Source organism: Lepisosteus platostomus, chromosome 12 (assembly GCF_059453375.1).
Source record: "Lepisosteus platostomus isolate fLepPlt1 chromosome 12, fLepPlt1.hap1, whole genome shotgun sequence".
NCBI lineage: Eukaryota > Metazoa > Chordata > Actinopteri > Semionotiformes > Lepisosteidae > Lepisosteus > Lepisosteus platostomus.
The window spans coordinates 38,431,587-38,457,106 of NC_142622.1; the positions used below are offsets into that span (position 1 = coordinate 38,431,587).

The 25,520-nt window shown below is 34.8% G+C and overlaps 1 protein-coding gene across 1 annotated transcript in view; it reads left to right on the forward strand.

Moving 5' to 3' along the window:
• The window catches only part of LOC148651513 (carboxypeptidase Q-like), a 141,306-nt gene extending 117,274 nt beyond the window's left edge, over positions 1 to 24,032 (forward strand). The window contains exons 7-8 of the mRNA XM_088601879.1: positions 3,844 to 4,045; positions 23,084 to 24,032. Coding sequence (XP_088458005.1) covers positions 3,844 to 4,045; positions 23,084 to 23,244 — 363 coding nt within the window. The 3' untranslated portion in view covers positions 23,245 to 24,032. The remainder of the gene's footprint in view (positions 1 to 3,843; positions 4,046 to 23,083) is intronic.
• Positions 24,033 to 25,520: the final 1,488 nt, after the last annotated feature.

Below are 25,520 nucleotides of genomic sequence, written 5' to 3' on the forward strand. Positions count from 1 at the left end.
GGTTCTGGGAGAAACTTTCACCATAATTATTATACAGTACTTGCTGATTTGTATTATCGTTCTCCATAATGCCTTGGTGCCCTGTAAGTTAAAGAGAAGCTTAATTAAAAGCGTGTTTTAACATTTACTTTATTCTGCTTACTACGACGATGTCATATTTTTTACATTTTCTTCAGATTCCCAAAATAATAATCAGTAACTACTGTAGGTACTGTAGGTATAGGAGAACTGTGGAATGTTCCAAAACATTAAGCTCAAGGCCACAATTATGAAGTTTTTTTTTATTTAAAACGATCAAGTGTCATGATATTGAGAGACATAGTGAATCACCTAGTGTCAATAGTGTGCATTGTCAGTGATTAAGTCACCTCCTGCAAATATTATGGAAGGTAGTGCTATATTCATTACTGTGTGCTATTATCAGAAGTGCACTTGTACATTGATTGACAAACCTATGTAAACTTTTACTACCATGCTGACTTATCACTGAGAACGTTCTGTAGGAAAATAAATCTTTGCCAGCATGAAAACAAGATGTGCATGGCTTGCCAAGATTTCAGGCAAATACTGTGGACTCCAGTGATTCATTCTGAAACAGCATTGTCTCAAAAAAACAGAAACTATTTAGCAACGACTAACAGGCTCTCTTTAACCTTGCAGTAACCTTATTTGCACAAAAACCTCCTCTCTTCATTCCAGTTTAATGTGAAGCACCTCGTACCCTCTATGACCATAAATACACAAAACCTTTACATTCGTGCCCAAAATACATCCAGGTCAATTTGAATGCCAGTCTTGAGTGACTAGTGTGGTTTTATATTATATTCCCTTTCTATTGTGTAAAATATACATATACTTCAAATATACAAAAATTGATATGTTGTGTGTGCTATTGTGTGATCCATCTTCATTGAATGATATCATAAGCTTACAAAGACTTCTTAAAAACTCCTAAATTGCAAGAATTGATATTCTTGGTGACAACTGATGTCATTTGGATGGCAGTTGGTGTACCTGCCCAGATTGCACTCCTGTGGAGAATGCAGCTGAAACCATTTGGCTAAGAGTCCTGAAAAATCAGTCAGCCTTTTCATGTGGTCTTCCTGTTTATTACAACCACATGGCCTTTATACCCCTATTCAAAGAGACTCATTATGCCATAGCTGTCATTCCCAGGGACAGGAATTCATATGTTTTTAAACCTTTTCTCTAGCAGCAGTCAGCTTATTGAACAAGTAATAGTAATGTAACTTCCACTTGGTGTCAAATGTTTGTAAATATGTGTACCTCCTGTATTCCAAAATGATTTGATGTACAGTTACAAATATACAATATTGAAGTCATATTTATTGACAAGTGACATGATATCCTATTACAATACATTAACATTTCTGAACCACATAAAATTGTTTAAAACATTTAAAGGCTTATTTAATACTGAACGGCTGCAGTTTAATTAAAGTATTTTTTAATTATTTTCCGTTGGTGTATCATGCTTGTCAACAAAAATATGAGTTTTGTTAGTATTTCGAACAGATTTGATGAGATTTCAGAAATACTGTACCTTACCAGGATCTAAAAGATTTTATCTTCTCTGAGGAACTATTTTCAAATAAAGAAAGGCATTTTCAGCCTATGACTCTTGAGGTTTGTTGCACTGGGCTTCCATGTTTTATTTCTTTAAATAGTATAAATGCAGATGTGGCTTCTGTATGATTACAGTATTTTTTTATAATGGTCAACATGCAGTATTTGATATGTACTGTGTAATAAGAATGAAATATAATGATAGGATGGAAACACTTTTCATTTTCCAAGGTCTTAGTGTAGTGCTTTTCTTTTAATATGCAACTGATTCAAAATGAAATGTGGACTTTTGCTCTGTTGAGCTGTTTTACATTTTAAGGACAGTACTGACACATATTTGTCTTTATAGATCACGTTTGTGTCAGTGTGGAATAAAGTAAAAGGATAATCCCCTTGTCTGGTCATTTGGTTTGGAAAAACTAGCCTTATTAATGTTCATGGTCAGTTTATCATTTTGAGAGGTTCTTTTTGTTCAGAACTCTATCCAGCCAAATAAATGGGAACCTTGAGATTCCACCAGCAAAAAGATGAATAATAACTCATATAAGTCTTGAGAATAAAGTGGCCTGTGAAAGGAAGCTAGCTATATTCAAATTTAACATTTAAACTGATGAGAGAGCTAACATTCTAATTAGTCCCTGTAAAATCCAGGTATACAGTACACATTTGAACAAAAAGATTACTCCCTTAAAATGTATTTCTCAATTGCTGCAGTTCACGTTCAAAGATCCAGAGGAGCACCATCTTTGTTGCATCTTGGTGTTCATATTTACAGTATATATGGTATTCTAGGTGAATTATCATTTTCAAATCTTTCCTTGGCTGTATGGATCGTAGTGATCCAGTATAGTGACAGGGAAGCTATACTCTGAAAGGCGCTGTCCCATGGATGAGTTGTAAAACAAAGGTCCTGACTCTCTGTGATCATTAAAAATTTCAGGGTGTTTCTCGAAAAGAGTAAGGGTGTTACCCTGGCATCCTGGTCAAATCTCCAGTTGGCCTTTACCAATCATGGCCTCCTAATAATCCTCATCTGTGAATTGGCTTCATTACACCGCTCTCCTCCCCACTGATAGTTGGTGTGTGGTGAGTGTACTGGCTCTTCAGTATCTGAAAATAATCAGTTAAAGAGCATATATTTGATCATAATGTGATACTGCATAGGAATGCTTCTTAAAAATGCTAAATGAGGACTGGCTCACAGAATACTTTTTTTTTTTAAAGTATGAGTGCATATGTCATTAGATTGCTATTACAAGTATCTACAGTAACAACCACATTCAGTATTTGTTTGCCCTGTCTTCTTCCATCCATCTCTTATTTAAAACGTGCAGATTAATCTCTTTTCACCACCAAATGCATGACTTAAATTCAGCTCTATGCTGTTTACAGCATTTTAGAAATTCCTCTCTATAAGGAGGCTCTTGGTAGAGGGGTGACAGGGTACAACTAAAAATGGACCTAGAGATTTATGAGAAAACTGTAAGAAACATTTTTCCTTCTCTCTGCCCATTGTTTCTTTCCTGCCCTAAAGTCTGTTTTTTTTAAATAGTTGGCCATGTACATGCATAGCAAACAAGAGCAGTCAACATTACAATTTGGGCACTAACTGTTCTGGGATTAAACCCAATCTCATATTTGTCTAGACAGAATTAAAAGAAACTGTCATGCTCTCTTCAGATATGAACCGAAAACCAGAAATTACAAAGGGCCAGCTTCAGCCAGAGTTAATGTCCCCAGAAGGGAGAATTATAATGTGTCTATTTTCAGCTGGTTGCTGAATTGAATTTTTAAACTGAAGCACTACGAAAATCTCCTGGCTCTGTATTCAAAATGCTTATATGCTTAATTCTCAATGGGATATAGGTAACTAAGTGTTAAGAATACACAGATGCATTTTCAAAAAAATATCCTTCAACCCCACACTGTCAGGAGTTAACAGTAGGTAGTGTTAACTCTTTTGAAACCAAAAGTTTGTGAGGAAACTACTTTTGAAAGACAGGCATAAATGGCAGTTAACAAAGAAAGATTTAGTTCCATCACGAGCAAATCATTGTCAACATTGCCATAGATGTTGGTTCATTAAATTTAATTTTGTTTCTGTAATGTCCCACAGTTGACTTAAGCCCTGTCTTTAATGGACAGTCCATTGAAGAGTGCAAAGTCTTTATATAATTATATTTGGATTCTTGTGCTCAGATTCCTTCTGAAATTTTCATATCTGATGTCATTTTGTCTGTTTCTTTTTGTATGCAGGTGAACATCTCAAATTTTGACCTAGTAATGGAATCTGACACTGGCACCTTTACTCCCCTTGGAATTGAGTTTACTGGTAACGGTGAATCCAGGGCAATCATGAAGGAGGTCATGAAACTGCTCCAGCCCATTAATGTCACTGAACTAGCTGACCGCGGGGAGGGAACTGACATCAACATGTGGATGGAAGCTGGTGTACCAGGTAGGACAGAATAAATTAAAAAAAAAAGATGTTGTTCAGACTATTCCACATATCTGCGAGGACGATGCGGAAGATGACAAAATGTCTTGCTGAACTCGTATTGGCAAGCAAAGCAAAGAATAATGTTGTTTCCTTAAAGCACAGCTCTGAAGAATAGGCATTTCATAATGCTTCTTATACCTCATGGACTGCCTCATAAGTTGTGTTAGTCAAAAAGACATACTTAGCATGAATATATCCACACCTTAACACAGAATGCTTCCCCACTGTCCATGTGCTCAAGACTGGCACACACTCTCCATGTGATATGATCTACTAACTAAAGATCATGAGGTACATGAGGTGGTGCCTTTTAAACATCATCGAATTAAGTTTCACTGAATTATATAGGGAGAATCAACTTGAGCTATATCATTTTTAAAGGAGCAGGCTATAGTAGTACAGTATGTTCATTATTTATACTTAACTGTGTTAACTGTTATATGAACTCTTCTAGAAAGTCTGGAAGTAAGAATGATTATTTAATTCAGCATCACCTGCTAATTTTTCACAATACTCTACAATGAATAACAGAAGGTTATTTGGGGTCAATTTTGGAGGTTTGAAGTGTGAGTTTGAGAGGAAAAAAAGCTCTAGGAGTGGAATCTGATCCCAATGAAAATGCAGACTTAAAGATTGATCCAGGGGTCCACAGCAGGAACTATGGTTCCACTGGAAGGGATGTGCTGCTTGTGATATAAATAAATAGCTTCCTGAATGAATGGGTATTGGAAAATGCTATTTATGTACTGTAGTCATCAAGGTTTATTTAATAGATTAAAACATCCAGAGGTGTCTACATCAAAGAAAACAATTATAATCCAATAATCTGAGTTGTAAGGGTTAAGTAATCCTTTCTTATGGGACTTCCTGTTGCTTGCAACTAAGATAACATTTTACCAAATCCAGGTCACACTGTTCTTTAGATATGTATATGTTACGGTGCCCTTTATCCTATAGGGGCATCTACAGTATCCTCTAAGATCATGAGTGATAAAACCTAGAAAGAAGTTGCTTACATCACAAGACCCAAATGTAGACACCCTACTTTTGTGATGACCCATAAGGTGAACTGCCTTTAATGTTCTCTCTGTAGGATTTTACAGCGAGTTGCCTCAGGTTCTCTGTAAAAACCAATTTCTTTGCTCATGTTATATCTATCTCTGCCACTCTGGGGAACATTCATTCTCTTGAATTCACAATTGGTGTGGTTCAAAACTGCAGAATCTTGTTGTTTTTTTTTTTTCATTGGTCTGGCAGTGAGAGTCACAGTATTTCTCTCAGCTAGTCAGTTTTGTGGAAATAGTTTTTAAATTTTGTTAATGCTTCTTGAATTCTGAATTTGACTGAATTTACATGTACTTAAATGGTTGGGGGTTCACAGATTATTGGATAATTCAGCATGTTTGTTATGCCTTTTGGAATCGGATCACATTTCATCCTGAATACTCTCAAATGATGTCAAGCAGTAACTCTGTTGGTTACTGATATTCTATTACATACAGATGCGGCCATTCGGAATGCATGTCAAAACTCTTATCCACAGCAAGCTATCTGTGCCATACCATGGTACAATTCAACATGCTGAATTTATATTTCACTAAACAAAGGTGGTTGATAGGTGGCGCTTGTGGTGTATTAAATGTTAGTGAAACAGTAGCTTTATTTAATCTATTGTGCATCAGTATAGGCTGTATAGGCAGGTAAGGAACAAATAAAGTTTTATTCCATGCAGAGAAGAGAAGAAAAAAACCACAACATTTCGGCTCTGGGGCCTTCTTCAAGTGATTCCCAAAGTAACAGTAACATTTCGGCTATTGTATATAAACAAATAAAATGACTGATGTTTTAATTGCTTGCAGAGAAAGTGAAACCAAATGGTGTTTGGTATACTGTGGCACTTTTTGTGGTTTACTGCTCGACACTTTGCACACTTTAAATGGCTGCATCTGTACTGTACTGTATGTTCCGTTCTCAGGGAGTAGTTTGTATCTTATGGCTATGTTCTTTAAATCAATTCAGTCATTTATTTCAAAGATTTCAAAATTAACATTATAAGGCCATTTTGCTTTCTCACACAGTCAATAAAACAGACTGGATTTTTTAGATTTTCTTTTACAGACCTCTGCTTTTTACACTTCTCTACTAGCTTTTCCTTCATTTGGACACTCTTTCTCTCCTGTTCTGTGTCCATGCTCACCTACAGTACTATTGATTGTGCTTTACAATACAGTATATCCTGGCTACCTTTCCCTCTCTTCGTAACACATTGAGAAGGGTCTACAGCTGAAATGTGTTTACTTTTCCTACTTTTCAGTGTGGAATTAAACTTTACTTGTTCCTATATTATTATCATTGGTGTAAACAACTAAAACTTGGTTTTGTTAGTGATGGTGAGACGTAATAGAATCAATTTATACTTTTTGTCACTCGGCACATTTCCTCTCCACTATGTGGATTTCATAAGGCTTAAATTTTTAGAATTTCTATCCTTAGTATAGAAGGAGACTGTGGTGAAATTTATAATTAGGCTTTTCATATTTTTTTTTTCTGCAATTGATCTGGCGTCATGTCCAGTGCATATCCCATGGTGCTTGTGGGGATAGGATCTGCCTCCTCCATGATCCTATGTTGGATAAAGCAGTTAGAAAACGGATGGATAGATAATTCTATTTACCACAACAATGGATGAATTCAGTATTTATTTTTTAAGGAATTACAGTAACTTCTGTCTTTCATTGCTTCTTTATCAGGTGAGGCAATAAATGTGTGAATTGCCGTTTATGGATCTTTGAATTTTGGTACACTCAGAAATATTTCATTTAACAGTACATTTTAAAATATTCAGGATTAAATAAAATCCCTAATTATCCATATTCCAATTCAATACCTTTAGCAATTATCACATTCCACCATTTAGCTGATGTTTTTATTCAAGACAATTTAAAATACTTTATAGGGTCCATTCATACTAATTTGGGTAAAGCAAAGTTAAAGACCCAGACGTAAATAAAAAGTCTTCACTTAACATGCAGACAGCATAACATAAAATGTGTTATAATCTCTTTTTAAGCACCAATTATAAATACAAAACAACAAAAGAGATAGTTTAACATACTGACTCATCAGTTATGTAGTCATTTTTAACATGGTTAAGAATTTTGCAATAAAATAATGGAGGAAAATTTTTTCCTCCATCTACATGGAGCACACTTCTACCAAATTCTTTATTTCTGCCCTCTGTTAACTGATAATACCAACATTTATCATCAATTCTAGAAATAGAAGGCAGCTTTGGAAAAAGTGATAGCAGTACCAGCATTTTTATTGAGAACACTCCTACTACTCTCTCTATACTGTATATATTATTAAACCTGGGATTTCACCCATTCCCTTTAGTATACAGTAGCTCAACCCTCAAAGGAGGCAATAAGGAAAAGTGTATAATATTTGGTGCAGACTATGGTATTCTTATGGCTGCAATCATTTCCAGATATTGTTTTATTGGTAAAATGTAAAGGTACTGTACAACCCAAAACACATCTTTTCTAAAAGTAACATTAGAAGTATAAACAAATATGGAATCTAACATCCAGGTATTAATATTTAATCTTTTATGTCACTGGGGATGAATTTTGCATTCCACTAGAGCATTTGCATGTTAGTAAGTGATTCAGTAAGGAATCCTTAAAAGCCATTGGATTATTTGATATGCTTCAGATATGCTGAATTCTATTTTCTGGGCAGATGGTAAATCATACATGGATATAATATTTATTAATCAGTAATATTTTGTTTTGTAATTGTCTTTAACAACCAGTAGTTCTAAAAGTGTGAAAATTCATTAAATAGGAATCTTTAAAAATGTTATTTCAGCCATTCTGTTATTTCAGAAACTCTTCAAAGAAAGGATCTTTCCTTGCACAATCAACAATTTGTTTTCTTCGGGAGATTTAGGGAACATAATACAGGAAGTAGCTGTCATGTATGGAAAAAACATTAAGTCACTATCCAGGCACTATAATTAGGCTTTAGGGAAAATATAAAACTGCAGAAATGCTTTCAGATGCCTGTAAGACTCAGGAGGTGGTCTGTCTGTTTGTCATTGAAAGCTTTGGATCTGACTCTTGGTCTGACCAATGATATAGAATGAAAGTAACTTTAGAATGTTGGGATTGATGCCACATGAAAGTCGTACTGTTTTAAGTTTCTTATAATGAAAAATTATATATTGGAAAATATCTAGCTATCAGTATAAATTCCTTATTGATAAGTACAATTTTAATCTGTTTATGAAATACTTTCTGGGCCTGAGAGCTTTAACCACTGGAAATAGTGAATGAGGATGATTCCATTTATAAAGTTCAGGAATGTGGTCCCATGATAAAAAGACGTCTGTACATGCTGTGTTTGCAAGTGTTTAAGCTTTTCTGCATGACCACCCTGTTGCAGCAGTAAAGACTGTATGAAGCTGATTATGCTTTGAATGCACTGATTCTAGAGTTACAGATATGCCAACTGATAGCTGGTATTGTTCAAGGCCTAAGAAACTAACAAAAATGCTAACAGTAGAAAACTGGGCATTAGGTGATTGCACAATTAGGTTTTTTAGGTGATGGGTAAATGGTAATAATGACAACCTATCACTTAGATTTTACAATGCTTTTGCCAGACTGCTGTTGTAATATTATTGATGTTTGAGTTATAAGTAGGTCAAGTCTGTTGGATAATGAAAAAAGGCTTATAGGAAAATATTGATTTGTCTGTCCACCCTTCTATTCATCAATATTTGCATTGATATAATACCTCACAAAACTATTTATTTTTAAAATGTTGAATGTGAAATAACAAATAACAAATGTGGAATAAGCAACAAATGACATATTATACTTTATTTATTCTGGGAAACTAGAATACATTTTTATTTAACACATTTTCAGAGATTATTCAAGGGAAAATTATTTCAACGTAATAATTCCAGCACAACAATATTTATATTTGTTCAGCAGGGATGAAGGTTCTGTAAATGACAGCCTGAGTACATTTGTGGCAAAATCGATCTGGACTTACAGGTATTTTCAGCTAAAATTATCTATATGGTGCCATGTAAATTCTGTGTGCCAATATACAGTGTAAAAGATTAGCTGGTGAGCTAGACAATAGACACTAGACAATAACCTACTAGAAGGGCAGATAGATCATCATACATTTTATTGTATGAGCCTAGGCTAAAATTAAATAAAGAAGTGAATAAGTTTTAAGTGCTACTATGTCCATAGTCCAATTATTCAAAAACCTCAACAAAGTATAAACATTTCTTTAGGACCAAGGTGGGTAGGTAAAATATTAAAGTTTTTCAGCCAGTAAAACAAAGAAAATGGTCACTTATAGGAGAACATTTCTGTAAATTTGGGGGTTGTGCCTTTTTTCAAAATGTCCTGCAAATTAATAATAATTGGGCCCATTTTGAAGTAAGACTATGTTGGGTTTTGTGCAAAAATTAATGGGAACTAATGCCTAATTGGTTTAGTTAATTGGGCTTCACGAGGCAGATGCATCAGAATTAAATAATGTTCTACATTATACCCACAAATGAAAAGCCCAGCAGTAATATTTATAGTTAGACAAAGCTAATCCACTATAGATTTTGGACCTTATTTTCCAGCTACTTGCTCCACAATATATAGGTATAATGGAAGAAATATGTTTTAAATAATTAAAAGGAATCCATGAAAGATTAATATGAATCAGTATGTTAATTGTAATAATGGATATTATTCTGTGTAATACTGTACAACCTGTACACAGCACTATCTAAAAAATGCCTGCTTTAATTTTCTAATTTCTGCTTTCTTATTTTACTATTTAGTACCCCTTATTTTAGAAAGAGCCATTCCTCGAACAAAATACTTTATCTGCATCACAAATGAGTAATGTGCTGTTTTCACATCTGTAGTTCTATCTACTGTAGGTATCAAGTTATCAACCTGAGCTGAAATTAGATGGCTACAGCATGTCTCAGACTAGAACTTTCGAGAAGATGTTGAGCTGTTTATGTAACCATGTAATAAATAACTTTAGGAAATCAGGAAAATGTCTATCATTTTAATAGAAAATTACATTTTTTTGAGCTGCAAATAAATTGCATTCAGATACAGATTAAAACTTTATCATCAGCTGAGTGTATACTTTTAAAGTCACACAGTACGTGGTGTTTGCTGTAAGTAGTACAAACCGTAGATTGTGCAATGCATGCTTTGGAGACCAGTTTGCAAATCCTTTGTTATGAATATGAACGGTATCTGTCTGTTGTTTAGTCTCTAGCCCTAGATGTCATTGGTTGTCTCAGCTTGTCACACAAAAGTTCCGTGGGGCTCAAGTCTGGTAATTACGCATCTACTGTAAATGTTAGGATGAACCAACTGAAAAGTAAGGTCGCAGGATTTGGTCAGTGTAGCACCAAACAGCAGTGTTTTCACTTTGCTATCAGAAACCAAAAGTTGAGTTCTACCATGATTAGATGCTCTTTTGCATAACTCGGGATTCTACCCATCAGCTGGTCTATAGAACACTACTATTAGTTTATTGTTGTGTATACTGTACCTGCTCCTTGCTTGCTGATGTCCCTCAGAGAGGTCTACATAAAGGTATTCCTCAAACTATTGTATCTCATTTTGTAGCATTAATGAACATTGGTACATAGGCCTCTGTTAGCTAGGTATGGCCTTCTAGCTTATAAATGGTGACTTTTTAACTGCCTCTTCACATCTAAACTGTTAATATATGGGTTTATCACAACCTGGCTTGTCTGATGCAGTAGAACTAGCACTACAAAGCAATCATCAGGATGGAGCAAGATCATCAGTCTTGGTGGGAAGACTTGACTTGTGATATCCTACATGGTGGATGTACTCAATCAATTCTGTCACTAATGGGGGGATTTAGTCTTTATGCAACAGTCATAAACACTTAGTTGTAAACGAACAATTAAAAAACATACTAAAACGAATTGAGTAATAAGTGATAGATTTTTTTATCCTTAGAATACTTGAAAAGAGACAGACAGAAATGCTTATTCTGTATAAGTAATAGACATGGGTAGAGGAAAAGACAGGAGCAAGTGGGTTACAGTCTACAACCCACCTTCACTTCCAGATTCCTCTTTGATTGACTGAAAATTATCATTTATTTGAGTATTGAAGGAACTTGGATTACATTTAGAGAACAGAGGTATAGTTTCAAATTTGAGAATCATTTGAAGTTTCCTTCTGTAAATCCCAAAGTCATAATTTGTCATCATCATTGTTTATTTGGATGTGGTTTTGTTCCTCTCATTTAGGGGGTAGTTTGCTTGTGTAGGATTCTTTAATTAGTTTTGTAAAAACAGTCCTATTTATGTTTATAAAGATTTATAGCCATACCTGGGTGAACTGAGGAAGTCAAAACTTAGGGATCTAGTGAGAGTGAATTAGCTTTTAGGTGAAGGACTTTTACAAAACTATTGTACATAATAGTTAGTGTTTTGTATCTTGTGTATCTATAAAAATGGATATTCATCTTTAAGGGATTTTTTGTTTATTACTTCACAAACCAATTTTTTTTAAAAGATTAAATAAAGCTGTGTGACCTAACTCAAACCTTACAGGATGGTTTATTATTTTATTATTTAACTTTTATAAAATGCTTGTAGTCAGAAATAAATGAATCATTCTAAAACATTGAACTACAGTTTTTCAAGGTTAATACTTCCTCTTTTCAGAACTATTCTCTATACAAATTTGCTTGAAATTAGAAGTGATCTCAGATGCTGTCGTAGGTGAAGCATGTAACTTGTGAGTGTACTGGAATATAAGGGAGCAAAGAAACTTTCCTGGCAGCAGGGTTTAGAGGAATAAGGAATGACTTTCATCAATGAACTGGAAAAATCTTATACCAACAAATATTATCAATGTAAAGAGATGTACAGTACTCTATGTTGTTTCAAAACCTATATACTGATAGCCATACTGACATGCTGTCTAATGCTTTACTAATTATGTTAACAACTACCAATGCAACAGAAGTAATAATAGGAATCTTCAATTGGTACAGTAGATTTACACTGTGTGAGGGGACATCACTGATTAGATCTGAACACTCTTATATTATTGGGAGTATTGTATAAAAATGTTCTGAAAATGCTGAAATGTTCTTCAGACCTGAGATTCTGAGTTCTGTTCTACTTGAAGGCTTTTCTGCATTTAAGAAAGAATTGACCTGGAAAGCAGTTGTAGAGCTATGTCACTGTGTGACCATAGTGTTCATAGTCGTGTACAGTATGTGTCCCACATATACAGTAGTTCCATTTATTTTGAAAAGTACCTTTGCAAATAGCTTTATGTCAGAGTTAAACAGAGGCCTGTAACATTAAAATTGGTTCTTACTTTTTTTAAAGAAGGAGCACAATTAAGGCTAATTTGATTCCAGACTGTCAGCAACAGCTCATGTAGCATGTTATCTATGTTAGGGCTTTTCTATCTTTGCATGGATTAAGGAGCAGTCTTCAGTTTGTATAAAGTCAATGTTTCTATAATTTGAACCTTTCAACTTTGACCTCTCATTCATTACCATGTTTAAAAGTCAATTGAGGCAGTAACAATAGGTCTAAATTCCTTGATTTTGATCTTATCTTTGCTGGCTTCAGAAATATAAAGATGATTGCCCTAAAATAACTTATTGACCTGCACAGAATTAGAGAGCAAAGCCTTATGATTGTGCTTAATTCTTTCAATATGAACTAAGAATGTGTTTTGTTTTAATCTTAACAACTAATTCACTCTTGCACTGGTAAAGCATTTGAGAGTGACCAGTACAAGAACATATTAGTTGTATTAATTCTCCAAACATGTTTGAGAGTGGTTAGATGTTTAGCTTGACTGTCATTTTTTATTTAATTTAGAGAGTACAAGAGTCCCTAATTAAGCATGTGTAACCTTCCACAAAGCATAAGTGTTGATTTCAATCCTTTTGTAAGAGGTTTTCAAACAGGCCTCATTCTGAATACCAACATCTGTCACAGGATCTGGTAAATTCCTTAAAGCAAAAGAGTACAGACTTGGTGCATAGCTAGATATAAATATAGGGAATGTGTCTGGCAGAGTTTAGAAATTTAAAATTACCTGTTTTCATATATATAGCAGAGTGAAAATGAGGAAAAAGTCCAGTCCACAATTTAATTGAGAGGCTAGTCATATGAAAATAGAAAAAAGAGAAAACTGGGGATGGTTTAGACATTAAGCATTTTTCTTTGCAGTTGCAAGTGAGGTAAGACTTGTGGACAATTATGGTTCAAGTGGAATGCTCATAACTTGAAGAAATATGATCTTTCTTTCATTTAAATTACCACATAGCTCTATACTAGTTAATCCAGAAAGATTTGTAATGAGCAGCAGTACAGGTTTTGTGGAGTTTTAAGGTCAGTGGTTTATTTTACAACATGCACAAATAATAGTTCAATTCAATTTGTATGCTTATTTAGTGTTTTTTCATCAAAAACGATTAATACATACAGTATTTCAGATGATAATTGTCAGTTATGCCAGGCATTTCAGTCTATCTACCAGTATCTCAAAATGCTATGCATACATTCCCAAAATGTATTTTTCCCAACTACAGTTCAGTGCAAGATGTTCTCAATATGACTACTCTGCATGTTGGTAACAATGGTATACACAGGTTTCCAAATTTCATCAGGTTTCTTATATTGACTTCCTGACTTTCTAACACTTAGGAAGACTTAGATCCATAGCAACAAAAAAAAATTGCTCTGCCGCTTTCTGACCTTTAGCTGTGAAATCAGGTTAAGTTATGTGTACAACATAATGGGGAGAAAAACATCTGTAAGCTCCATGTGCTGTAATGGTGAATTTGCATTCTAGATACATTTTATGCTTAGATATTATGCAACTTTAAAACTGGGGGAAATTTCAGTGCAAAACATTTTGCATCTGTTATGCTTGTTTTATGATATTGTGAATGGTCGGAATTAAGAATGAATCAATTTAATGGCATTTAATTATATGTACAGTATAAATATGTATTTAAAAATGTGATTGCTAGTTTGACTGTTTATTTAGCAACATTTAGCAACTTTAATTTTTGGTTGTTTTCACTGCTTTTGGCTTCACCAAGGCTAGTAACTCTGTTATATTACAAAGCTTAAAGATATTTCACTGTGTTTAATATTCAATACAAGTCAGTGGAGATATCAGAAAAAGTGATCAGATGCTTGAAATATATTTTTGGAGATCTGCTTTTCATTATGTTCTAGTTTAGGACTTATATGCCTCCCTTTATCTTTGTGCTCTGTCAATGTGATTTCATTGTTACTCATATTCAAATATTGGAAATTTCTTTTAGTTTCTACCTGTCTTTTTTCTCAGCAGTGTGGAATTTTAGTCTTAACTATTCTCTTGGAATTATTTCAAGTAACCTTTGCTAAAATGCAGTGAATATCCATTGTCTGACATTGAGTGTGAACATAAAGAATCTTTTTTAAAAGATTGTTTTTCTCTTGCTTGCCTCTACGATTTCTCCATATGAAATTGCAGGTGTACTGCTCAGAAACAGTAGTTGAAATGTTTATCCTACTTAAATTTCTTTTTGACAATTGCTTTATTTTTCAAGGCAGAAGATATTCAACAAAGACTGTTTTATTCCTCTTGTGTATAATTTGGTTTGGTAGTCTGAACACACAGGTGCTATTTGAAAATGCAATCATGTTTTTTAGCCCCGGTATTTCCTCATTTTGTGTGGACTGCATTTATTTAGATCCCTTCTTTTACAGTTTTTAATTCTGTTTTGCTTACTTTGTTACCTTGGGTTTGAAAAGTTTTAAGTAATGAAAAATCAGTACTGAATGTCCAAATATTTCTACACCTTTTGCCAATATCCATTTAAGGCAACAGAAATACCACTAAATGAGCTCTCAGCCCAAAAAGCATCTTAATTTTAAATAAATGGAAACTCATTGCACACAGGAATAATATAATATACAATGAATATGCCTTTGTAATAACCACTGTAAAAATGTTTTAAAATATGCTGAGGTTGTCAATGTTATAATTAAGTCCTATTCTGTCTTCAGAGATCAGGCACTGCAGGTTCTGCTGTCCAGTCTGTCCTTGGTCATCATTTCAGTATTGAATCTTTGTTGGTTGAATGAATCATTCGGTTTATACTTTACAGACTTTTAAATAAAGCATCTTTGAATTTTCACAGAAATTTCAAACACGAGAACAGGCCAGTGGCAATGCCAAAGGAAAGCAATGTCTGCTTCTATAATTCTTTCCCTGACTGTTTCTAAAAAAGTGAGAAATATTCAAAGAAGCAATCACCTAATTCTGGTTATGCTGGCACTGTTACTGCAAGATGTTGCTGTACATAAAATGTAATGTTTTGTAGGATTCAAGGCAACATGCATTTAAAAAATGCTGGGAAAGTTTGAACTTTGGATTCAAACATGGTTTATATAAATTAATGTGTGTAATCTTACACAGTATATAGGGTTTCCTGTGGGAAGCTGTGAGACATCCTGTAAAGGTCTTTTGGATGTTTAGATTCCTTTAGACTTTGGTCATTTATCAGAATCTGTCTTCTATCTAAACTAGACCTGTTAGTCCAAAATGTTTGGTTTAAGAAGTGCAACTCTAAAAAAACTTTGGGGGCAATTTCAATTGGTATTTGTGCTTTGCAGGAGCGGAAAATAGGCCATTTCATAATGAAATTAACTCCATATGAATTAATTAAGCAGAGAAAACAGATCTTTATTTTTGCAGTGTTAAAGCAAAATGGAATAAGTGATGTTAAAATAAGGCAAAGCACTAAGACGGATTTATCAAGAGAGAAGTAGTACTGGGTAGCCATAGTCCCAATTAAGTGAATAAAAATTAGTGCTTTTAAATACTAGGAAAGATAAACAACCTAGTGGGTGAGAGTTAAGTTAGGATTTTATGTGTTCTACTATATGTGATGCAGTGTAGAGAGTTGAAAGTGGCAGCTGTAGTGTGATTGCTGTGGAGGAAAACCATCAATCACTGAAGAGGGGAAATAAAGGAAGATAAATACATTTTAGTCAGTCTGCTTTGAAAATTGAAAGTGAGCACCCCATTTTTAGTTTTACTAGATTTCACTATCCCTGCAGACACATACTGTAGTCCGCAGACAAAAGTATCATTTTGTCACCTTTCACCTTTCTATGGGAAAGGCTGTCTTTACACACAAGATGGATTATATCTAGATGGATTCATATAGAAATACAAAAGCATTGAAACTAGAATGAAAGAGGAGGAATTCAAAGGAAAGAAAGATATACAGTAGATATTAAAGGCAAAAGAGAAGCCAAGGGAACAACAAAACCATGTACTGTATATAACCTTATACCTAAATGCAAAGGGTATAAGAAAAAAAATGCTATGACAGAAGCTATGACATTACCACACAAATGACATCTTTTGAATCACAGAAACATGACTTATGGAGATGGTGAAAAATACAACAATAATGGATACTCAGGAATGAAAGAAAGGGAGCAGTACTGTGTATCCCAATACATAAAAGTATTCAAGCATATGAATCTAATCTATACATGTTTCAGAATCTATATCAATCAAATATATACTGTAAAAAACATTTATTAGAATTCACTATTGTATGATGAGATTCTGAACACATACAGTATAAATGAAAAAAGAGCAACAAAACTTACTTTCCTCAGACAGAAAGTGATGGATATAACTTTAATACTGTACTCCTGGCCAGAATCGTTAAACTCTATCAGATAAAGTGTTCATGGTCAATCATTAGATTGTGTGGTTTAACATTTTTGTGCTTGATTCCAATGCTGGACAGTAATGTCAGACATAGAATCTGATACAGTTGTTTGAAGGCTAAATATTTAAAAATTAAAATCTTGAGAATAGAGTGCTGTGAGATGCTTTTTTACACAAAAGTGTTTTGAGAGTAGCTATTCAGCCAAGTGGATACCCTGGCAATTATAGTTATCCTTTATTTTCTGTTTTATATGTATAATTAATTTATAATGAATTATAAATATAGGGAAATGTTTTATCATTTTCCCTTTGGGTCAATAAAGTCTTATCTATCTCTATCTAATTTAGAAGGATCTGTAGAATTTTCCCTTCAGTTTGACATTATAGAGTGTTATGTGCTTATTAATGGTACAAAATCTCAATTAAATTCAGTATGACTCCTGTAACTACTAGCAAATAAACAAGCTAGATGGTCATCTCAGTTGTAAGCTTTGGTATTATACTGCTTTAGTTCTTGAAGACTTTTGCCATGTGAGTATAAGAAAGTGTTTTCTGTTAGAACGTGTAATTGGTGTTCTTAATTAAACCATTTGCATTTTAGAGCAATTACTTTGTGATGGATTCCTATAATAATTATGCAATGAATCGGTGACCTTTTCTAAATTGAATGGCAGCCTGAAAGAAATGCAATGTTACAAACTTAATATTGCTGCAAGACAACAAAAGCTAAATATTCACAGCATATTTTTAAAACTAACAGAATTGATAGGGCACATACAGTATTTGAGTGTAACTCAATACATTTCATTGACAAAATTGAATTTTGGCTCAATATTCTTAATGTAACACCATAAAAAAAAACTTGCCCCTTTTACTTCCTCTCTTAAGCTATCTGTTACATATTTATAAACACTTTATATAAATCAATAAGTAAAGGCTGTGTGAGATATGGGTGGGCTTAATTCTTAACCAAAAAACAATGATTTCAATGCCACTGCTACCAGATGTACAGTAGAATAAAAATAAAAGACATAATACAGTACATTAGGTGGCCTGATTATATTAAAAATAAAAGTACCTTCTTTATGAGGTATAATCAAAATCGTGGTATAAATCAATAAACTGATAACTACTAAATGAACAAGATGGGTCAAATGACCTCAATGTGGACAATTGAATCCAAAAACTTCAATATTTCAAGGGTCAGACCTGTAAAATGATTTCTAATATTCAAAGGGCAAGTTCACGAGTCCAGAATGTCTGACTTCTAATAAAGTTATGCAGGGTCTCTTGATTGCATATCCATTGTTCATTTTAACTACAGGCTCCTTTGAACTAAAAAATAACGTATTATCCTGGTTCAATAATACTCAAATGTGAATTTACAATCTGATGTCACAAACCTGATGTAAAGCATGATGTAATAAAAATAATCACCTCTATAGTCTGAAATACCTTCATGAATTATCTTCTATTACGTCCCAGTGTGTGTTCTGTGTGTTTTTTCTATGTCCACACTGCTGACCCTTGATTGTTCTCCCTTCTCCATTGGCCCACCATTACACCACACTTTCAGTATGACATCATCATCAATTAGCTCTCAGACAATCAGAACACATCTTATTCAGCATATAACATGGAGGTTTTCAGCAAGGAGAGGCCTTTCGTTTGACTTCGATCCCGTTTGGGTTTTCGCTTTGGCTTCGTTTGTTGGTTTGTTTTGTTTTGCTTTGTGTTTGTGTATTTTCGTATAGCTTCAGGTTTGTTGTTTTGTTGGTTTTACATTAGTTTCTTTGTACTTTCGTTTGTTTGTGTGTTTATCCTTGTTTTGCCATTACCTTGCCCCAGTGTTACATGTTCAACTTTTGTGTTCTTTTGTACCCTGCTCCTGTTGATTACTCTTGTTTTCCCTTATTTGTATTCCTGGTTCACTTATGTTTTTGTGTGAACTTTTGTATATAAGGTTAGTTTAGGTTGTTGGGTACACTTTACACACTTAGTTGATTTTGTATTAGTACACTAGTTTAGTACGGGTGAGTGCCATTTGTCTTGTATGGTTTTGGGTAGTCAGTGCAGGTTAGCTAGGGTGTTGAAGACCGTGTGTTTCGGGTTTTCTTTTGTAGTCAGATTAGATTTCCCTCACTGTCCTAGCCAGCTCCATTTTGTTTGTTATTTTCTTTCCTTTGGCACCACTCTAGTTCCTTACCCTTATCACACTTCCTAGTCCCTCACCAAAACCCACCTGCTTCCAAAAGAATTATCCTAAATATTACACCCCTTTACCCCCAGAAACCTGGGGTCGTAACATCTTCAATGGCATGTCCTTGTGGTGCCCTGATGTACGATTTGAAATAGCTTAATGAATAGTCTTTATTAGTGGGTTTTTTACACCTAGTGCATAATTGTGACAATGCCAATAAATTCTACAATGTACTTTACACACAAGACATGATGTCATTATTGCCCAATTTCACAGAGCATGTTAACCAGAACTACCTGTACATCTAAATATGGCAATGTTTTCATTGACACTGTACTTTGGGAATTTATTTTAGGCAAAAAGAATATAACAAAAAACACATAACAAAATCTGAAGCTTATGAATACAACTTGATCCTGTGCTCTTAGGGACTGAGCCCTCCAGAGCCTATTTTCACCCAAAAGTACAGTACCCTTAAGCATCTTGCATTATCTTGGAAAGTGTAGACAGTACAGGCCTGGTTGAGGGCTTGAATTCAAAGTTACCCTTTGGGAATCAAGTTTGAAACAACAGATTTTTTATGTCTTATTCAGTACTCAAACTAGAAAAATATCTAAAAACAAAACAAAACATGCAGTTCATTTTCTTTCTTCAAAAGTCAACTTTTAGTACAATAGAAACCCAGAACTCTTTCTAGTGCTTCTTTTTCTTCGTGATTCTACAGTATGGCTACTATTTTGGATAAAAATCTGAAACTGATGCTAGAACAAAAATTCTGCATGAGGTTTTATAGGCAATGCTAGATTCTTTATGATATTATGGCTGCAAAACTAACCTTTCTAGGCTATAAGACCTCAACATATATCTTGATATGTTTGATCTTCACTCGATTGACAGGCAGACAAAAGAAAAAAACTCTGATGTTCATTCTGGACACCTATAAACCTCCCCTAAATCTCTAAATGGTCAAATTCGTACTGAGTGACAGGTCGTTTCACTAAACACAGCAGTAAATTTCACACCAAAAAGCTGGGTGCTTCTTTTGAATTTTGCATCAGGACCCTGTATCTCTTCCTTTGGCCTGTGTTCTAATTTGGATTTATTTCAAGTTTGGATATATTTGGAAAATCCCTTCACAGCTTCGCAGTAAGGGGTAGAGTTTCTTAAAATATTTTTGGCAAGTTTTTACTTTTGCCATTGTATTTTTCTGACAAATTAGCAGTCTGTGGTACTTGGATATACAGCAGAATATCATTATACAGCATAAGGAAAACTGGTCTTGTGAAATCTGGCATTGCCAGTTTGGGAATTTGAAATACATAGTTGTCCTGTTTCATTCTGCTGCTAAAATTTGATTAAAACATCTAGCAGGACTTCTTATTCCTGCTGTACTGTATTTTTTTTAAAACAAGAGTTTCACTTCTGTGAAAACAAATTTAATGGTTGGATTAGGAGGTTATTGAGATCACTTGCATGTGCAACGCTTGGTAAAAAAATAAAACATAAGTTGTTGATCATGCAAAGTGTAATTTACTGCATTGATCTGTGATGAACAAATGGGTTATACAATGTTACATGTATGACTGCAAAAGGGTAGAACAGGGGACAAGAAATACTAAATCATCGAACCTGCTGTTAGAACATCATGTATACTTTTAAAACTGTGGGATCATAATTACTGTTTCAGCCAAAGGAGAATTTCCATCCATCTGTCCAGTTTCTAATTGGGTCACAGGGGTGCAGGAGTCTATCCTGGCCAGCAAATGGCGCAAGGCAGGATACACCCTGGACAAGAAACCAGTCCAACACAGGACAAACATACTGTTGACATAAACTCGCATAAGACACACCTAGATAGCATCCCAGGAACTGAACTCAAGATCCTAGCAGAAACGCTAACCACTACACCACCGTGCCACCAAGAGGGGTATTTGTGCGTTGTTAGTTTTTCTTCAAGATATATACAGTACAATGTTGTTATTTGTACTGTATATATGCAACTCACAACTGGCAACCCACTGAAGCTAAGCAGGTGTGAGCCTGGTCAGTACATGGATGGGAGACCTCCTGGGAAAAACTAAGGTTGCTGCTGGAAGAGGTGTTAGTGGGGCCAGCAGGGGGCACTCACCCTGCGGTCCATGTGGGTCCTAATGCCCCAGTATAGTGACGGGTGACAGTATACTGTAAACAGGCGCCGTCCTTCGGATGAGACGTAAAACCGAGGTCCTGATTCTCTGTGGTCAAAAATCCCAGGGCGCTTCTCGAAAAGAGTAGGGGTGTACCCCGGTGTCCTGGCCAAATTTCCAATTGGCCCTTACTAATCATGGCCTCCTAATAATAATCCCCCTCTATGAATTGGCTACATTACTCTGCTCTCCTCCCCACTGATAGCTGATGTGTGGTGAGCGTTCTGGCGCACTATGGCTGCCGTCGCATCATCCAGGTGGATGCTGCACATTGGTGGTGGTGGAGGGGAGTCCCCATTACCTGTAAAGCGCTTTGAGTGGAGTGTCCAGAAAAGCGCTATATAAGTGTAAGCAATTATTATTATTATTATTTGGTTCCATTACTTATTTGAAACAGTATATCTGCACTGCAGAAACAGTTTCCCAGAGGCCTATCATCAATAGCACTTTAGAGTTTTAATTATTAACTAAGAAATCAAAAGTTAGCTAAAGTTACAGAACCAAGGACTCCCTCTGGTAAAATTTAAAAGTTGCAAATGAATAACGTCTACAATATTTTTGTTTTCAGCCAAAGAAATAGTTGGTAGTGGATGGGCACTGGAATGTGTTGTTTCGCTTTGGAAGTATAGCAGATTTTATTGAGCCAAATGAACAGCCTTAACTGCAAGCAGATGCTCAGTTGGAAAGTGAAGTATGAAGAATAACAAAACTTTGCGTAGAAAAGGAAAAAAATATTACAAATTAATTTCTCGCAAAACCATTTTCATTTGTTTTTAAATACAACCCTGGACTAGCTTTAATTACACACAATTCAATGGTTCACGATCTGACAATATAATTTTAATATCTAAAATATGAAACAAATATTTTTGTCTCTTGTTTGGAAAAATATATCTTGCTTGCAACCACATTGCTGTTGTACCTCTATCCTACATTAAACTGTTTGTTATGAGCTAATTCAGAATTTACCTAAAGGGGTACTATAAATGGTATTTTATATTATCTGGTTAAACAAAAACAATTGTCCATGCAACACTAGTTGAATTAGGCTGTAAACTCAAAATCAGCTCTTATTTTTTAGAGGTGTTTGCTCAGGATAGTCGACGTTTGAGTACCTGCTCAAGATTAATGTATTTGGCTAAAACATGTTGCCATGCTATAAAGTACTATAGTTCAGCAGGGCATCTTGTTTCTTTTATGTGTTTTTATTTATTTTAATACTGCTTTGCATTCAATGTGTTAACCCACCTTCATCACTTTAGTCCAATTAACTCTCTCACTAATGTGGTGATTTAATTCCTGTGCAATACTCAAGTTAACATGAGAAAGTACACTACATGTAAGTCAATAATAATCAATTAAACTAAATTACACCAAAAACTTTATTCAGTATCTAAAATCTACATGTTTTTGTTCTCCATATCAATTAAGGACCAAAGGAAATAATCACTAAAAAGACATGGCTTTGGTTGGGGCAACATATCTCTTGCTTGTAAGAGAATACAAAATACAAATGGAGCATTCACTTATTGATTTTTGCTTTCTTAAAGTTTTGGGATATTTTTCTTCTCATACAAAATACTGAACCAGTTTTGTTGTGCTCTTTGTCAAACACAATCGATAACATTTAAATTTCAAAGTCCAATGCTTTGTAATGGATTTACCCAGAATGACCATTTATTTTCCAGCCAGTAGCCATTACCGCTGACTCATTCACTCTGTTCATGAGAATCATTCATTTCCACATAGTTCAACAACAAATCTTTCTTTGAATCTTCAAAAATCATTCTTTTCTGTTTTTCAGGTGCCAGCCTTCATGTGGACGGCAGTAGATATTTTTATTTCCACCACAGTGATGGAGACACAGTGACAGTCCAAAACCCTATACAGATGAACCTGTGCTCTGCTGTGTGGGCGGTTGTTTCCTATGTTGTTGCTGATCTTGAGGAGATGTTGCCAAGGTAGTTAAAGGAGGATTGGTTGTTTCAGCTGCCCTGCCCTGCCTTCAGGAGTGTCATCAGTGAAGCATCAGAGCTGCAGCTGTGGATCATCTTTGTTTAACCTTGTGTTCCATCCCTGAATCACTGTTCATTCTTTTTGTTGCAAGAATATCTAAATCAGCCTTTTGTTCATCGCAGACATTTACAGTATCACATCTTTAAGCTCTATACTTACACTAAATAATATACTGTTAATTTTTATTTTTTGCCCTGAGTGCAGTACTTATACACAATATTCTGAAGATATGAAGTATGAGATTTCTTTAAATATTTGGTAGTTTAGAAAATGAGTGCAAGAAAGGTGTCTTGATGAGTCCTCTTACAAAGTAAATACCGGGGTTGTATTTCATGTGCTAAACTAAAATACTGTTTTATTGTAGAGGATGACCAATGTTTTGTAAAAAACATTGTGACGTGGCTTAGACACTCCCTACAGCAGCCTCTGCCAGTAGGATCTGTATGAGCTCGAAATATCACCTTTTCTAGTTTTATGTAGGTTACTGGAATTTGTTTCCTAGGCAGTTATTCCCAGTTGCAGTGAAGCCTCAGGCTACTGTAATATTAATTGGACAGGAACAAAATGTTATTTCCATGTTGTCTGCAAACGGAATCTTCCACTCAAACCTCAAAGGTATATATGCAAAACAAAAGTTTTATCTATTAAAGGATGTCAAAGTGTTTTTTTTTCTAAACCTGTATAGTTCTGGCCTCTTGTGTGCTGTTATATATAACTTCATTGTTAGAGAAAGGAACTGGCTTTCAGACGTGAAAGAAAATGGAATACATGTTATTTAGCTGGGTACAAAAATAGTTCCCAAGTTGAATGAAGTTAAACGAAAAAAGGGTTATTATTTTTACTGGTAAATTTTTGAAGTTGCTCAGTAAACTACTATAACATCTGCGTGTGACTGAAGTAGCAATTCTTTATTTTAGTGACTTCTGACAGACAGTTCTGACAAGATAATTTTTGTAAAAGAGGTCAGATGTTTATGTCTTCCAACCTTTTGCAAAAACCCACAGTAACACTAAAAGATAATAGCTTCCCTTTTTCAGAGTAATTCAGTTGTTAAATTGTCTATGAAAGTAAGCGGGGAAAAAAATGTCTGGTTAAGTGTCTGTTTTGCCAGTTTTAAAAATCCGTCAAGGGGGAAACTTGTAAAGATAACATGACAAGTTTCTGCCTCTGCAGTGTAGGCTAAAGATTTGGCTCGATTGGAAATGGGCAACTAATTATTCAATTAAATGTTTAAAATTGTATGAAATAAAAATGAAAAGGCCCTACAGCCTTTCTGGGCTGGAGTTGTCCATCTACAATATGTGGTCTAGAGTAGGGGGTTCCCCACCCTGTGCTGAAGGACTATACACTTGCAGATTTTCATTCCAGCTCGGCATAATTAGCTAACTGAAGCCTTAGTTGGACCAAATGAGATGCTTGTTTGGAATATCTGCAAATTTATACTGTATTGTCTTCTCAAAGGTTTGGAAATTTATTATATTTAGAGAAAACAGTAGTTAAAGGGCAATCTCCAGTTTGTTTAAGAGCTGATTCTAGTCAAGCAGATTAAATTCATCCTCTTTTTGAGTCAAATAAGGGTTCAAATGTTTATGTAAGTGAGAGCTTATTAGGAGCAAAAAATAATTGGTACACTGGTCTCCAGGATCAGGATTTGGCACACCACATCTAAAGAATACTATGAAAGTATATTTTTCTGTTGTTTCGAAGTTGTAATGAAAAATAGCAATAACATGTAAAACACCAATTCTAATATGTCCGCGGCTGCAGAGCTTCTAACAGATGAGACATTTGAGGCAACTTGGACCAATTAGATCCCAGCACTTGTACCACCGTCAGTATTCCAATGACACTGGTTGGTCTATTTTTGGATACTATGTACCAATGCCACTCAAGTGCAGAACACTGGGAGCTTAATTGGGTAGCAAAACACAGAAAGTCATGTGGGAAGAAAAAAGGACCAAATTCATTCCCAGATTAATATACTGTAGGCAGTAGTTTATTATTAAGGACATATGAGACCTCTTGTTTGACCTCTTGTACTTGGATGCTCATTACAGCAGTGCTCTGAGAGGTGACCTTGGGACAACAGAGAGAAAAAAAAAGTTACTGCCCATAGCTCTGAAAAGAAGAAAGTTTGGTACTTCCATTGAAGTTTGTGTTCATGTTCTAGTGAATCCATCGTGAGACAGTACGCAGAGAGGATTATATTTATAGATGACATGTCT